Here is a 17109-nt window from a genome sequence, read left to right as displayed (position 1 = left end):
CATATTCTATACATGCCTTCATTTCTGAACAGCCAAAGTCAGTCAAATAGAGACTTGTCAAAATAACTTGTTTGTCACTGAGGAGCACTGAATAACCAATTTCCAATACATTTTGAGTGATTAAGTGAGAGATATTGAGTGATAATGGCATCTCTCCTCAACCCACCTTTCTTTCTCCGTCTCCGTAGTTGATAGACAAGACAACAGACCAGTCCAGTGACCAGCAGCAACACCACGGCTGCTACGGCTGTGTAGATTTTAGGAGATGCAGAATCTCCAGGTAACACAGTTGGAGGGGTCCCTGAAATCACACCAATATTTTGTTAGTGGACAACAGGAAATCTATCCTATTTTACCATGTAATAAATAGACTCGTTGATGAACCTACCACATATGTTAAACGTTTTCCTTCTTCGTACACAGTCGTTGTTGCAACTGCTAAAAAACGGCTGGATCTAGTAGGAGGAAGATGAAGCTGTGCTTTACAAGGCCACTATCAGGTACACAACAGGTCTACAACATAAACCTCTAGCTTGCTGAACACTGCCAGTGATTTGACAGAAACAAGTAAGTTGTAAAGTTCCAAGGAGGACTGACCTCCACATCAAAATGGCAGCAGGTCCGGGGCCACTTCTCCAGGTCAAACTCTACATTCAGCAACGTTTGGTTGGTCTAAAGGAAAAACATAAGATATGAACTCGCTTATCTTTCTGCTTGATCTCTACATCATAGACGTAGGTACAGTGCCTTGGGAAAGTATTCAGACCCCTTCCCTATTTACACATTTTGTTACGTTACATCCTTATTCTAAAATGGATTAAAAATAAATAAATCCTCATCAATCTACACACAATACCTCATAATGACATCACAATACCCCATAATGACATCACAATACCCCATAATGACATCACAATACCCCATAATGACAAAGTGAAAACAGGGTTTTAGACATTTTTGCAAATGTATTACAAATAAAAAACAAATACTTTCTTTATATAAGTATTCAGACCCTTTGCTATGAGACTCGAAATTGAGCTCAGGTGCATCTTGTTTCCATTGATCATCCTTGAGATGTTTCTACAACTTGATTGGAGTCCACCTGTGGTAAATTCAATTGATTGGACATGATATGGAAAGGCATACACCTATCTATATAAGGTCCCACAGTTGACAGTGCATGTCAGAGCAAAAACCAAGCCATGAGGTCGAAGGAATTGTCCGTAGAGCTCAGAGACAGGATTGTGTCGAGGCACAGATCTGGGGAAGGGTACCAAAACATTTCTGCAGCATTGAAGGTCCCAAGAACACAGTGGCCTCAATCATTCTTCAATGGAAGAAGTTTGGAACCACCAAGACTCTTCCTAGAGCTGGCCGCCCGGCCAAACTGAGCAATCGGGGGAGAAGGGCCTTTGTCAGGGAGATGAACAAGAACCCGATGGTCACTCTGACAGAGCTCCGGAGTTCCTCTGTGGAGATGGGAGAACCTTCCAGAAGGACATCCATCTCTGCAGCACTCCACCAATCAGGCCTTTATGGTAGAGTGGCCAGACGGAAGCCACTCCTCACTAAAAGGCACATGACAGCCCGCTTGGTCTAACGGACTCTCAGACCATGAGGATCAAGATTCTCCGGTCTGATGAAACCTGACACCATCCCTACGGTGAAGCATGGTGGTGGCAGCATCATGGTGTGTGGATGTTTTTCAGCGTCAGGGACTGGGAGACTAGTCAGAATCGAGGGACTGATGAACGGAGCAAAGTACAGCGAGATCCTTGATGAAATCCTGCTCCAGAGCGCTCAGGACCTCAGACTGGGGTGAAGGTTCACCTTCCAACAGGACAACGATCCTAAGCACACAGCCAAGACAAAACAGGAGTGGCTTTGGGACAAGTCTCTGAATGTCCTTGAGTGGCCCAGCCAGAGCCCGGACTTGAACCCGATCGAACATCTCTGGAGAGACCTGAAATTGGCTGTGCAGCGACGCTCCCCATCTAACCTGACAGAGCTTGAGAAGATCTGCAGAGAAGAATGGGAGAAACTCCCCAAATACAGGTGTGCCAAGCTTGTAGCATCATAGCCAAGAAGACTCGATGCTGTAATCACTGCCAAAGGTGCTTCAACAAAATACTGAGTAAAAGGTCTGAATACTTATGGAAATGTGATATTTCTGGGCTTTTTTTTATACATTTGCAACAATTTCTAACAAACAGTTTTTGCTTTTTCGATATGATGTATTGTGATGTCATTATGGAATATTGTGATGTCATTATGGAGTATTGTGATGTCATTATGAGGTATTGTGATGTCATTATGGAGTATTGTGATGTCATTATGGGGTATTGTGATGTCATTATGAGGTATTGTGATGTCATTATGGAGTATTGTGATGTCATTATGGGGTATTGTGATGTCTTTATGGAATATTGTGATGTCATTATGGAGTATTGTGATGTCATTCTAAAATGAATTATATTGTTTTTTTACTCATCAATCTACACACAATATCCCATAATAAGGCTGTAATGTAACAAAATGTGGAAAAAGTCAAGGGGTCTGAGTACTTTCCCAAGGCACTATATGTGTGAAGAAGATTATAATCTGGGGAAGAACCCCAGCGATGAAGTGTGACACAGGATGTGCAGTGTCTCGCTTTGCAAACCTAAATGTTCTAGGTCAAACCCTTGGAAGGGAAAACAAGATGTCTTCTGTACGGATGTCTTTGACGTCGTGTAGCGAGCTACAGACACAACTCTGCTGATGATGCAGTTATTTACGCAATGAGAAGGATGTAAAAAAAACAGTAACACTTAGAATAGAGAACCCTATTCCCTATATAGTGCACTACTTTAGACCAGGGCTCTATTCCCTATGTAGTGCACTACTTTAGACCAGAACCCTATTCCCTATATAGTGCACTACTTTTGACCAGAACCCTATTCCCCATATAGTGCACTACTTTTGACCAGAACCCTATTCCCTATATAGTGCACTACTTTAGACCAGAACCCTATTCCCTATATAGTGCACTACTTTTGACCAGAACCCTATTCCCCATATAGTGCACTACTTTTGACCAGAACCCTATTCCCTATATAGTGCACTACTTTAGACCAAAACCCTATTCCCCATATAGTGCACTACTTTAGACCAGAACCCTATTCCCTTTATAGTGCACTACTTTAGACCAGAACCCTATTCCCTATATAGTGCACTACTTTAGACCAGAACCCTATTCCCCATATAGTGCACTACTTTAGACCAGAACCCTATTCCCCATATAGTGCACTACTTTTGACCAGAACCCTATTCCCTATTTTAGTGCACTACTTTTGACCAGAACCCTATTCCCTATTTAGTGCACTACTTTTGACCCGAACCCTATAAGTAGTTCACTTGATAGGGAGTAGGGTGTCATTTGGGACATACTCTTAGTTATTTATGCTTTTATTTTTATTTAACTAGGCATGTCAGTTAAGAACAAAATTGTTATTTTAAAATGACGGCCTACCCCGGACAAACCCTCCCCCAACCCGGACAATGCTGGGCCAATTGTGCGCCGCACTATGGGACTCCCGATCAACGACCAGTTGTGATACAACCCGGGATCGAACCAGGGTCTGTAGTGACGCCTCTAGCACTGAGATGCAGTGCCTTAGACCACTGCACCACTCGGGAGCCTAATTAGGGAACCTACATACAGTATATCACAAAAGTGAGTACACCCCTCACATTTTTGTAAATATTTGAGTATATCTTTTCATGTGACAACACTGAAGAAATGACACTTTGCTACAATATAAAGTAGTGGGTGTACAGCTTGTATAACAGTGTAAATTTGCTGTCCCCTCAAAATAACTCAACCCACAGTCATTAATGTCTAAACCGCTGGCAACAAAAGTGAGTACATCCCTAAGTGAAAATGTCCAAATTGGGCCCAATTAGCCTTTTTCCCTCCCCGGTGTCATGTGACTCGTTAGTGTTACAAGGTCTCAGGAGTGAATGGGGAGCAGGTGTGTTAAATTTGGTGTCATCGCTCTCACACTCCCTCATACTGACTGGTCACTGGAAGTTCAACATGGCACCTCATGGCAAAGAACTCTCTGAGGATCTGAAAAAAAGAATTGTTGCTCTACATAAAGATGGCCTGGGCTTTAAGAAGATTGCCAAGACCCTGAAACTGAGCTGCAGCACGGTGGCCAAGACCATACAGCGGTTTAACTGGACAGGTTCCACTTAGAACAGGCCTCGCCATGGTCGACCAAAGAAGTTGAGTGCACGTGCTCAGCGTCATATCCAGAGGTTGTCTTTGGGAAATAGACGTATGAGTGCTGCCAGCATTGCTGCAGAGGTTGAAGGGGTGGGGGGTCAGCCTGTGAGTGCTCAGACCATACGCCGTACATTGCATCAAATTGATCTGCATGGCTGTCGTCCCAGAAGGAAACCTCTTCTAAAGATGATGCACAAGAAAGCCTGCAAACAGTTTGCTGAAGACAAGCAAACTAAGGACATGGATTACTGGAACCATGTCCTGTGGTCTGATGAGACCAAGATAAACTTATTTGGTTCAGATGGTGTCAAGCGTGTGTGGCGGTTACCAGGTGAGGAGTACAAAGACAAGTGTTTCTTGCCTACAGTCAAGCATGGTGGTGGGAGTGTCATGGTCTGGGGCTGCGTGAGTGCTGCCGGCACTGGGGAGCTACAGTTCATTGAGGGAACCATGAATGCCAACATGTACTGTGACATACTGAAGCAGAGCATGATCCCCTCCCTTCGGAGACTGGGCCGCAGGGTAGTATTCCAACATGATAACGACCCCAAACACACCTCCAAGACGACCACTGCCTTGCTAAAGAAGCTGAGGGTAAAGGTGATGGACTGGCCAAGCATGTCTCCAGACCTAAACCTATTGAGCATCTGTGGGGCATCCTCAAACGGAAGGTGGAGGAGTGCAAGGTCTCTAACATCCACCAGCTCTGTGATGTCGTCATGGAGGAGTGGAAGAGGACTCCAGTGGCAACCTGTGAAGCTCTGGTGAACTCCATGCCCAAGAGGGTTAAGGCAGTGTTGGAAAATGATGGTGGCCACACAGAATATTGACACTTTGGGCCCAATTTGGGCATTTTCACTTAGGGGTGTACTCACTTTTGTTGCCAGCGGTTTAGACATTAATGGCTGTGTGTTGAGTTATTTTGAGGGGACAGCAAATTTACACTGTTATACAAGCTGTACACTCACTACTTTACATTGTAGCAAAGTGTCATTTCTTCAGTGTTGTGACATGAAAAGATATACTCAAATATTTACAAAAATGTGAGGGGTGTACTCACTTTTGTGATATACTGTATGTCTATTGACTTCATAAGCTATTCATAAGCCATTCATAAGCCATTCATAAGTCATTCATAAGCCATTCATAACATTAATAACCATACCATGTCTGTGTCCTGCCATTGTCTGTTGTTGGAGCACAGTAGTGAGACTCTGTAGTTGTGTGAGTGCTGGTCTGTACTGAACCCAACAGTGAGCGTGGTTCTGCCTTGTGGTCCAGTAGACCGCTCCAACGTAGTGTTAGGTCTCCACAGACTCCCTTCACACAGCAACAAAGGAACAATGTCAGAACTGAGTAGCAGCATCCTGGAATGTTCTACTACTTGTGTCCGTGCACCTCTCATAGAATATTAGATTTTATTATTATTATTATCTATTTATTGTATTTATTTATATAAAAGTATTGAGGAGTTCCTGCACCTAATTATAAACAGTACCGGCACCCAAAATGAGTACTGGAACCTATTTCAGTCCAATTCAAGGACCGGTCACAATACACTATGAACATTATTCCTGTATGACTTTAAGATATTTATTTAACTAGATGTTCATTACAACCACTCACCACTTCATGTAATATAATGTGATTGGTCACTCAACACTTCATATAATATAATGTGATTGGTCACTCACCGCTTCATATAATATAAAAGTAATGTGATTTGCCACTCACCACTTCATATAATATAATGTGATTGGTCACTCAACACTTCATATAATATAAAAGTAATGTGATTGGTCACTCACCACTTCATGTAATATAATGTGATTGGTCACTCAACACTTCATATAATATAATGTGATTGGTCACTCACCGCTTCATATAATATAAAAGTAATGTGATTTGCCACTCACCACTTCATATAATATAATGTGATTGGTCACTCAACACTTCATATAATATAATAGTAATGTGATTGGTCACTCACCACTTCATATAATATAATGTGATTGGTCACTCAACACTTCATATAATATAATGTGATTGGTCACTCACCGCTTCATATAATATAAAAGTAATGTGATTTGCCACTCACCACTTCATATAATATAATAGTAATGTGATTGGTCACTCACTACTTCATATAATATAATAGTAATGTGATTGGTCACTCACCACTTCATATAATATAATGTGATTAGTCACTCACCACTTCATATAATATAATATAATGTGATTGGTCACTCACCACTTCATATAATATAATAGTAATGTGATTGGTCACTCAACACATAATATAATATAATATAATGTGATTGGTCACTCACCACTTCATATAATATAATATAATGTGATTGGTCACTCACCACTTCATATAATATAATAGTAATGTGATTGGTCACTCACCACTTCATATAATATAATAGTAATGTGATTGGTCACTCACCACTTCATTTAATATAATAGTAATGTGATTAGTCACTCACCACTTCATATAATATAATAGTAATGTGATTGGTCACTCACTACTTCATATAATAGTAATGTGATTGGTCACTCACCACTTCATATAATATAATAGTAATGTGATTGGTCACTCACCACTTCATATAATATAATGTGATTGGTCACTCAACACATAATATAATATAATAGTAATGTGATTGGTCACTCACCACTTCATTTACTATAATATAATATAATGTGATTGGTCACTCACCACTTCATATAATATAATGTGATTGGTCACTCACCACTTCATATATATAATATAATATAATGTGATTGGTCACTCACCACTTCATATAATATAATGTGATTGGTCACTCACCACTTCATATAATATAATGTGATTTGTCACTCACCACTTCATATATATAATATAATATAATGTGATTGGTCACTCACCACTTCATATATATAATATAATATAATGTGATTGGTCACTCACCACTTCATATAATATAATGTGATTGGTCACTCACCACTTCATATAATATAATATAATATAATGTGATTGGTCACTCACCACTTCATATAATATAATGTGATTGGTCACTCACCACTTCATATAATATAATGTGATTTGTCACTCACCACTTCATATAATATAATATAATGTGATTGGTCACTCACCACTTCATATAATATAATATAATGTGATTGGTCACTCACCACTTCATATAATATAATATAATATAATGTGATTGGTCACTCACCACTTCATATAATATAATATAATGTGATTGGCCACTCACCACTTCATATAATATAATAGTAATGTGATTGGTCACTCACCACTTCATATAATATAATAGTAATGTGATTGGTCACTCACCACTTCATATAATATAATAGTAATGTGATTGGTCACTCACCACTTCATATAATATAATATAATGTGATTGGTCACTCACCACTTCATATAATATAATAGTAATGTGATTGGTCACTCACCACTTCATATAATATAATATAATGTGATTGGTCACTCACCACTTCATATAATATAATAGTAATGTGATTGGCCACTCACTACTTCATATAATATAATAGTAATGTGATTGGTCACTCACCGCTTCATATAATATAATAGTTATGTGATTGGTCACTCAACACTTCATATAATATAATGTGATTGGTCACTCACCACTTCATATAATATAATAGTAATGTGATTGGTCACTCACCACTTCATATAATATAATAGTAATGTGATTGGTCACTCAACACATAATATAATATAATATAATGTGATTGGTCACTCACCACTTCATATAATATAATATAATGTGATTGGTCACTCACCACTTCATATAATATAATGTGATTGGTCACTCACCACTTCATATAATATAATAGTAATGTGATTGGTCACTCACCACTTCATATAATATAATAGTAATGTGATTGGTCACTCACCACTTCATATAATATAATAGTAATGTGATTGGTCACTCACCACTTCATATAATATAATAGTAATGTGATTGGTCACTCACCACTTCATATAATATAATATAATGTGATTGGTCACTCACCACTTCATATAATATAATAGTAATGTGATTGGCCACTCACTACTTCATATAATATAATAGTAATGTGATTGGTCACTCACCGCTTCATATAATATAATAGTTATGTGATTGGTCACTCAACACTTCATATAATATAATGTGATTGGTCACTCACCACTTCATATAATATAATGTGATTGGTCACTCACCACTTCATATAATATAATAGTAATGTGATTGGTCACTCACCACTTCATATAATATAATAGTAATGTGATTTGTCACTCACCACTTCATATAATATAATGTGATTGGTCACTCACCACTTCATATAATATAATAGTAATGTGATTGGTCACTCACCACTTCATATAATATAATAGTAATGTGATTGGTCACTCACCACTTCATATAATATAATAGTAATGTGATTGGTCACTCACCGCTTTCCAGACACACCTTGCTCCTCTGAATCTTGGGATCTTTACAATCTAAAGTTAAATAACATCTATTACCTGACTGTTCATAGTTTGGAACTAATTGTTGTAACGAGTTTGTTTCAGGTATTGAATACAAAGCTGTTGATGCCAATCCAATGTGCAGTAGGAATAGACAGTAGACTACTGTACAAAGTCTCTACACTGTGTTTTACTAATCTCACCTAAATGTATGGTTCTCACCTGGCACAGTAAAATGTTTATGGATGTTATAACCAGAGTGTTTCAGGTTTGGTTTGGGGAGGTTGGAGACTGAGACGACGTATGACAGGCCGGGTTCAACCACCACTCGATCCAGGGAGAAAGACCACTGAGAGAAAATAGATTGTCTGTTTACTAGGGTGTGTCACGTGGATAATGGATATTTACCATTAAATTGATGGCTTGTAATGCGGCCTACCTTTTCATGTGCTGGATTCAGCATGGGTATCTTATCGGAGAATAAGTATCGAACACACAGATTCTGGTTTGTGGCTTCCTTCAAAACATGAAGCTCTGTTCCTTTCAGGGAACTAATACTTCCTGATGAGAAGAAGAAGAAGAAGGTGAAGAAGAAGAAGGTGAAGAAGAAGAAGAAGAAGGTGAAGAAGAAGGTGAAGAAGAAGAAGAAGGTGAAGAAGAAGAAGGTGAAGAAGAAGAAGAAGAAGAAGGTGAAGAAGGTGAAGAAGAAGAAGGTGAAGAAGAAGAAGAAGGTGAAGAAGAAGAAGAAGGTGAAGAAGAAGGTGAAGAAGGTAAAGAAGAAGAATGTGAAGAAGAAGGTGGAGAAGAAGAAGGTGAAGAAGAAGAAGAAGGTGAAGAAGATGAAGGTGAAGAAGAAGATCGGTGAAGAAGAAGAAGGTGAAGAAGAAGAATGTGAAGAAGAAGGTGAAGAAGGTGAAGAAGAGGAAGGTGAAGAAGAAGAAGAAGAAGAATGAGAAGAAGAAGGTGAAGAAGGTGAAGAAGAAGAAAAGTAAAAGTCACAAACTGCTAATCTACTTCTAGTGCTCCTCTCTACTTATGACACATCTAACAAATAGCCCCCTATGGCTTAGTGCACTTTAATAGGGAGGTCATGTCACATTGTGATAGTGGCCAGTCAACCCACCGTCATCCTGAGCTTTCCATCGGGCCACTAAAACAGGCACCAGGTGTCCCTCCTCATCTTTTCTAGTGTCCAGCTCCACCTCTAGGTTCACTGGGCTGCTAGGAGTGTAGCTCCGAGGCTTCAACCACCCAGGATCCAGGCAGTTATCTATGGAGGGGAGGGAAGGAGAGAAGAGGAGATGGGAGGGGAGAAGGGGGGGGTAGGGTAGGGGAGCAGAGCGGAGGGGAGGGGGAGAGAAGGAGAGAAGAGGAGATGGGAGGGGAGGAGAGAAGGGGAGCAGAGTGGAGAGGGGAGGGTAGAGGAGAGGGGAGCAGAGGGGGGAGGGAAGGGGAGGGGAGGGAAGGGGAGAAGAGGAGATGGGAGGGGAGGAGGGGGGGTAGGGGAGTGGAGAGGAGGGGGAGGGAAGGAGAGAAGAGGAGAGGGGAGGAGAAGAAGGGGTGGGGGAGCAGAGCGGGGGGAGGGGGGAGCGGAGGGGAGGGTAGGAGAGAAGAGGAGAGGGGAGGAGAGGAGGGGGGTGGGGGAGCAGAGCGGGGGGGAGGGGGGAGCGGAGGGGAGGGTAGGAGAGAAGAGGAGAGGGGAGGAGAGGAGGGGGTGGGGGAGCAGAGCGGGGGGAGCGGAGCAGAGTGGAGGGGGGGGGGAGGGGGAGGGAAGGAGAGAAGAGGAGATGGGAGGGGAGGGGAGGAGAGCAGAGTGGAGGGGGTAGGGCATTTTAATCCAATATGTCTACTTTAAACAGAAATGTTTTCCATGACACTTATTGATGAAGGAAGTGATCAACTATCAGGTCAAAAAGGAAACATGCACCCGTGATCCCAGCTGGTTTGAACAAGATAACCACCCACTGTAACAAGATAACCACCCACTGTAACAAGATAACCACCCACTGTAACAAGATAACCACCCACTGTAACAAGATAACCACCCACTGTAACAAGATAACCACCCACTGTAACAAGATAACCACCCACTGTAACAAGATAACCACCCACTGTAACAAGATAACCACCCACTGTAACAAGATAACCACCCACTGTAACAAGATAACCACCCACTGTAACAAGATAACCACCCACTGTAACAAGATAACCACCCACTGTAACAAGATAACCACCCACTGTAACAAGATAACCACCCACTGTAACAAGATAACCACCCACTGTAACAAGATAACCACCCACTGTAACAAGATAACCACCCACTGTAACAAGATAACCACCCACTGTAACAAGATAACCACCCACTGTAACAAGATAACCACCCACTGTAACAAGATAACCACCCACTGTAACAAGATAACCACCCACTGTAACAAGATAACCACCCACTGTAACAAGATAACCACCCACTGTAACAAGATAACCACCCACTGTAACAAGATAACCACCCACTGTAACAAGATAACCACCCACTGTAACAAGATAACCACCCACTGTAACAAGATAACCACCCACTGTAACAAGATAACCACCCACTGTAACAAGATAACCACCCACTGTAACAAGATAACCACCCACTGTAACAAGATAACCACCCACTGTAACAAGATAACCACCCACTGTAACACACTGTGTGGACCAAGAGTAAGAGCCTACGGTACGTTTAGAGATACTACTCACTGATGTTGGCTTCACATCTCAAACCCTGCACAAAAAGAGGAACGTACAACATGAGCAAACGAAAACCATAGAACAAGAAGCACCAACAACGGATCATGGTATTGATGAACTAATCATGTATTTCTGTTAAGTCTAGCGCAGCCAAATAAACTGACTTTCCTCTGTTTTAGATATATTTACACACTATGAGGTTGGAAATTAAGTGAAATTGTGGAAGTGAAATTGTGTTAGTGAAATTGTGAAAATGATGATAATGCCCTTTTAGTATAAAGAGCTATTTGAAAGGACTTCCTGAAATGGCAGCCTGTTTTAGCGGGATGGAGTTTTGGCCTGCCTAGTGACATCACAAGGTGGTAAACTAGTTAATAAAAGACCAATGGAAATGTTGGCCTGCCTAGTGACATCACAAGGTGGTAAACTAGTTAATAAAAGACCATTGGAAATGTTGGCCTGCCTAGTGACATCACAAGGTGGTAAACTAGTTAATAAAAGACCATTGGAAATGTTGGCCTGTCTAGTGACATCACCAGGTGGTAAACTAGTTAATTAAAGACCATTGGAAATGTTGGCCTGTCTAGTGACATCACCAGGTGGTAAACTAGTTAATTAAAGACCATTGGAAATGTTGGCCTGCCTAGTGACATCACCAGGTGGTAAACTAGTTAATAAAATACCATTGGAAATGTTGGCCTGCCTAGTGACATCACCAGGTGGTAAACTAGTTAATTAAATACCATTGGAAATGTTGGCGTGCCTGGTGACATCACAAGGCTGTAAATTAGATTTTTTTTTTTAAACACCTACATTTGTCCTTTAATAATTTTTTTAATGCATTACAAATAAATCTACTTGCTGAGATTAGTGGTATTTTTGATATTATCACAATGTCAAAGAATGATAGATTGAGAGGTCATCTCTTTTGATAAGATATGTATCTTATTATGATAAAGTAAATTAGTAGCCTAGGCATAATGAAAGTCAGCCTGACGGACAGATTCTAGATATGGCAATTAAAAAATATATTGTTTTTATTTTTAATGTAACTTTTATTTAACTAGACAAGTCAGTTAATAATAAATTCTTATTTACAATAACGTCCTACCCCGGCTAAACCCGGACGACGCTGAGACAATTGTGCGCCGCACTACGGGACTCCCAATCACCGCCGGGTGCGCTGAGAGAGTTTGACTCTTTTGCCGAAAACATTTTTAAAAGTCAGTCGCCATTTACCTCTTGAGTGCAGTTTAGTGTGGGCCATTCCAAAATCCATATACTTGATGAAGGAGAGACAAACGCCATCAACAATCCCACCGTGAGAAGTAACTTCATTTTCGTTTAGTCAAAAGCAACTAGCTTTCCTCCCGCAAATCATTTTCACAGCTCTAAAAAACAACACATTTCCAATTGTCATTGGGAATCATAACTGTAGCGCACCCGTCACGATTGAAACAAAGAAAAACTATCTCTAATCTGTAAACGCGCATTTACTGTACAATACAGTAGGCTATACTAAACAGACAATAAATAAGATGCCATTCACATGAGGAGTCCACGAAATGTCTCATGAAGGTAAATACTCAGAATTTCCCGTGAAGGAAGGTCGGTAGAAGGTGTAAATGGTTAACTTACTGTAACTTCCTGGTGGTTATGCAAATGACAAGAACACCTGACCTACTGGAAATATTGTTTTTTCTCCCTTCTCTCTGTGTGTGTCAGGTGCGTGGGTAAATAACACTTCTCCCAAATGGCACCCTATTTCCTGTGTAGTGCACTACTTTTAAACAGGTCCAATAGGGCTCGGGCCAGAAATAGTGCACTATGTAGGGCATAGGGTGCCATTTGGGAAGATTTCATACAGTACACATTATAGTCATTGCATATTTCTATTTCCAGTTAGACTTGTTTCACTCCAAGTTATCATATTTATATTTCCATTTAGGCATGCTTCACTCCAAGTTATCATATTTATATTTCCATTTAGGCATGCTTCACTCCAAGTTATCATATTTATATTTCCAGTTAGGCATGCTTCACTCCAAGTTATCATATTTATATTTCCAGTTAGGCATGCTTCACTCCAAGTTATCATATTTATATTTCCAGTTAGGCATGTTTCACTCCAAGTTATTATATATATATTTCCAGTGAGGCATGCTTCACTCCAAGTTATCATATTTATATTTCCAGTTAGGCATGCTTCACTCCAAGTTATCATATTTATATTTCCAGTTAGGCATGCTTCACTCCAAGTTATCATATTTATATTTCCAGTTAGGCGTGCTTCACTCCAAGTGATCATATTTATATTTCCAGTTAGGCATGCTTCACTCCAAGTTATCATATTTATATTTCCAGTTAGGCATGTTTCACTCCAAGTTATAATATTTATATTTCCATTTAGGCATGCTTCACTCCAAGTTATTATATTTATATTTCCAGTTAGAAATGCTTCACTCCAAGCTATAATATTTATATTTCCAGTCAGGCATGCTTCACTCCAAGTTATAATATTTATATTTCCAGTTAGGCATGCTTCACTCCAAGTTATCATATTTATATTTCCAGCCAGGCATGCTTCACTCCAAGTTATAATATTTATATTTCCAGTTAGGCATGTTTCACTCCAAGTTATAATATTTATATTTCCATTTAGGCATGCTTCACTCCAAGTTATCATATTTATATTTCCAGTTAGAAATGCTTCACTCCAAGCTATAATATTTATATTTCCAGTCAGGCATGCTTCACTCCAAGTTATCATATTTATATTTCCAGTTAGAAATGCTTCACTCCAAGCTATAATATTTATATTTCCAGTTAGGCCTGCTTCACTCCAAGTTATCATATTTATATTTCCAGCCAGGCATGCTTCACTCCAAGTTATAATATTTATATTTCCAGTTAGGCATGTTTCACTCCAAGTTATCATATATATATATTTCCAGTTAGGCATGCTTCACTCCAAGTTATAATGTTTATATTTCCAGTTAGGCATGCTTCACTCAAAGTTATCATATTTATATTTCCAGTCAGGCATGCTTCACTCCAAGTTATCATATTTATATTTCCAGTTAGGCATGCTTCCCTCCAAGTTATAATATTCATATTTCCATTTAGGCATGCTTCACTCCAAGTTATCATATTTATATTTCCAGCCAGGCATGCTTCACTCCAAGTTATAATATTTATATTTCCAGTTAGGCATGCTTCCCTCCAAGTTATAATATTCATATTTCCATTTAGGCATGCTTCACTCAAAGTTATCATATTTATATTACCAGTTAGACATGTTTCATTCCAAGTTATAATATTTATATTTCCAGTTAGGCATGCTTCACTACAATTTATAATATTTATATTTGATAACCTTTTTTGGTTCTACAACTACGTATAACTATACATAACTATATAACATAACTATATAACTATATATACAGTGGGGCAAAAAAGTATTTAGTCAGCCAACAATTGTGCAAGTTCTCCCACTTAAAAAGATGAGCGAGGCCTGTAATTTTTATCATAGGTACACTTCAACTATGACAGACAAAATGAGAAAAGAAAATCCAGAAAATCACATTGTAGGATTTTTTATGAATTTATTTGCAAATTATGGTGGAAAATAAGTATTTGGTCAATAACAAAAATGTATCTCAATACTTTGTTATATACCCTTTGTTGGCAATGACAGAGGTCAAACGTTTTCTGTAAGTCTTCACAAGGTTTTCACACACTGTTGCTGGTAGTAGAACATTCCAGGATGCATCATACAGGTATAATGTTCATAATCACATTACTATTATATTATATGAAGTGGTGAGTGACCAATCACATTACTATTATATTATATGAAGTGGTGAGTGACCAATCACATTACTATTATATTATATGAAGTGGTGAGTGACCAATCACATTACTATTATATTATATGAAGTGGTGAGTGACCAATCACATTACTATTATATTATATGAAGTGGTGAGTGACCAATCACATTGCTATTATATTATATGAAGTGGTGAGTGACCAATCACATTATATTATATGAAGTGGTGAGTGACCAATCACATTATATTATATGAAGTGGTGAGTGACCAATCACATTACTATTATATTATATGAAGTGGTGAGTGACCAATCACATTACTATTATATTATATGAAGTGGTGAGTGACCAATCACATTACTATTATATGAAGTGGTTAGTGACCAATCACATTACTATTATATGAAGTGGTGAGTGACCAATCACATTACTATTATATGAAGTGGTGAGTGACCAATCACATTATATTATATGAAGTGGTGAGTGACCAATCACATTACTATTATATTATATGAAGTGGTGAGTGACCTATCACATTACTATTATATGAAGTGGTGAGTGACCAATCACATTACTATTATATGAAGTGGTGAGTGACCGATCACATTACTATTATATGAAGTGGTGAGTGACCAATCACATTACTATTATATTATATGAAGTGGTGAGTGACCAATCACATTATATTATATGAAGTGGTGAGTGACCAATCACATTACTATTATATTATATGAAGTGGTGAGTGACCAATCACATTACTATTATATGAAGTGGTGAGTGACCAATCACATTATATTATATGAAGTTGTGAGTGACCAATCACATTACTATTATATGAAGTGGTGAGTGACCAATCACATTACTATTATATGAAGTGGTGAGTGACCAATCACATTATATTATATGAAGTGGTGAGTGACCAATCACATTACTATTATGTTATATGAAGTGGTGAGTGACCAATCACATTATATTATATGAAGTGGTGAGTGACCAATCACATTACTATTATATTATATGAAGTGGTGAGTGACCAATCACATTACTATTATATGAAGTGGTGAGTGACCAATCACATTACTATTATATTATATGAAGTGGTGAGTGACCAATCACATTACTATTATATAAAGTGGTGAGTGACCAATCACATTATATTATATGAAGTTGTGAGTGACCAATCACATTACTATTATATGAAGTGGTGAGTGACCAATCACATTACTATTATATGAAGTGGTGAGTGACCAATCACATTATATTATATGAAGTGGTGAGTGACCAATCACATTACTATTATGTTATATGAAGTGGTGAGTGACCAATCACATTATATTATATGAAGTGGTGAGTGACCAATCACATTACTATTATATTATATGAAGTGGTGAGTGACCAATCACATTACTATTATATGAAGTTGTGAGTGACCAATCACATTATATTATATGAAGTGGTGAGTGGCCAATCACATTATATTATATGAAGTGGTGAGTGACCAATCACATTATATTATATGAAGTGGTGAGTGGCCAATCACATTATATTATATGAAGTGGTGAGTGACCAATCACATTACTATTATGTGAAGTGGTGAGTGACCAATCACATTACTATTATGTTATATGAAGTGGTGAGTGGTTGTAATGAACATCTAGTTAAATAAATATCTTAAAGTCATACAGGTATAATGTTCATAGTGTATTGTGACCGGTTCTTGAATTGGACTGAAATAGGTTCAGGGTACTCATCTTGGGTGCCGGTACTGTTTATAATTAGGTGCAGGACTCCTCAATACT

At 38.8% G+C, this 17109-nt stretch overlaps 1 protein-coding gene across 1 annotated transcript in view; it reads right to left on the bottom strand.

Moving 5' to 3' along the window:
* Window positions 1–13112, bottom strand: part of LOC129864946 (interleukin-17 receptor A-like) — a 20783-nt gene extending 7671 nt beyond the window's left edge. Inside the window, exons 1-10 of the mRNA XM_055937284.1 lie at window positions 12720–13112; window positions 11490–11514; window positions 9874–10020; window positions 9190–9311; window positions 8973–9099; window positions 8736–8783; window positions 5436–5590; window positions 598–672; window positions 389–455; window positions 167–301 (exon numbers count right to left, since the gene is read on the bottom strand). Coding sequence (XP_055793259.1) covers window positions 167–301; window positions 389–455; window positions 598–672; window positions 5436–5590; window positions 8736–8783; window positions 8973–9099; window positions 9190–9311; window positions 9874–10020; window positions 11490–11514; window positions 12720–12818 — 1000 coding nt within the window. The 5' untranslated portion in view covers window positions 12819–13112. The remainder of the gene's footprint in view (window positions 1–166; window positions 302–388; window positions 456–597; window positions 673–5435; window positions 5591–8735; window positions 8784–8972; window positions 9100–9189; window positions 9312–9873; window positions 10021–11489; window positions 11515–12719) is intronic.
* Window positions 13113–17109: the final 3997 nt, after the last annotated feature.

This window comes from Salvelinus fontinalis, chromosome 11, assembly GCF_029448725.1.
Source record: "Salvelinus fontinalis isolate EN_2023a chromosome 11, ASM2944872v1, whole genome shotgun sequence".
NCBI classification, from domain to species: domain Eukaryota; kingdom Metazoa; phylum Chordata; class Actinopteri; order Salmoniformes; family Salmonidae; genus Salvelinus; species Salvelinus fontinalis.
Note: the sequence above shows the minus strand (reverse complement) of the source record. Positions and strands in the feature narration are given on the sequence as shown.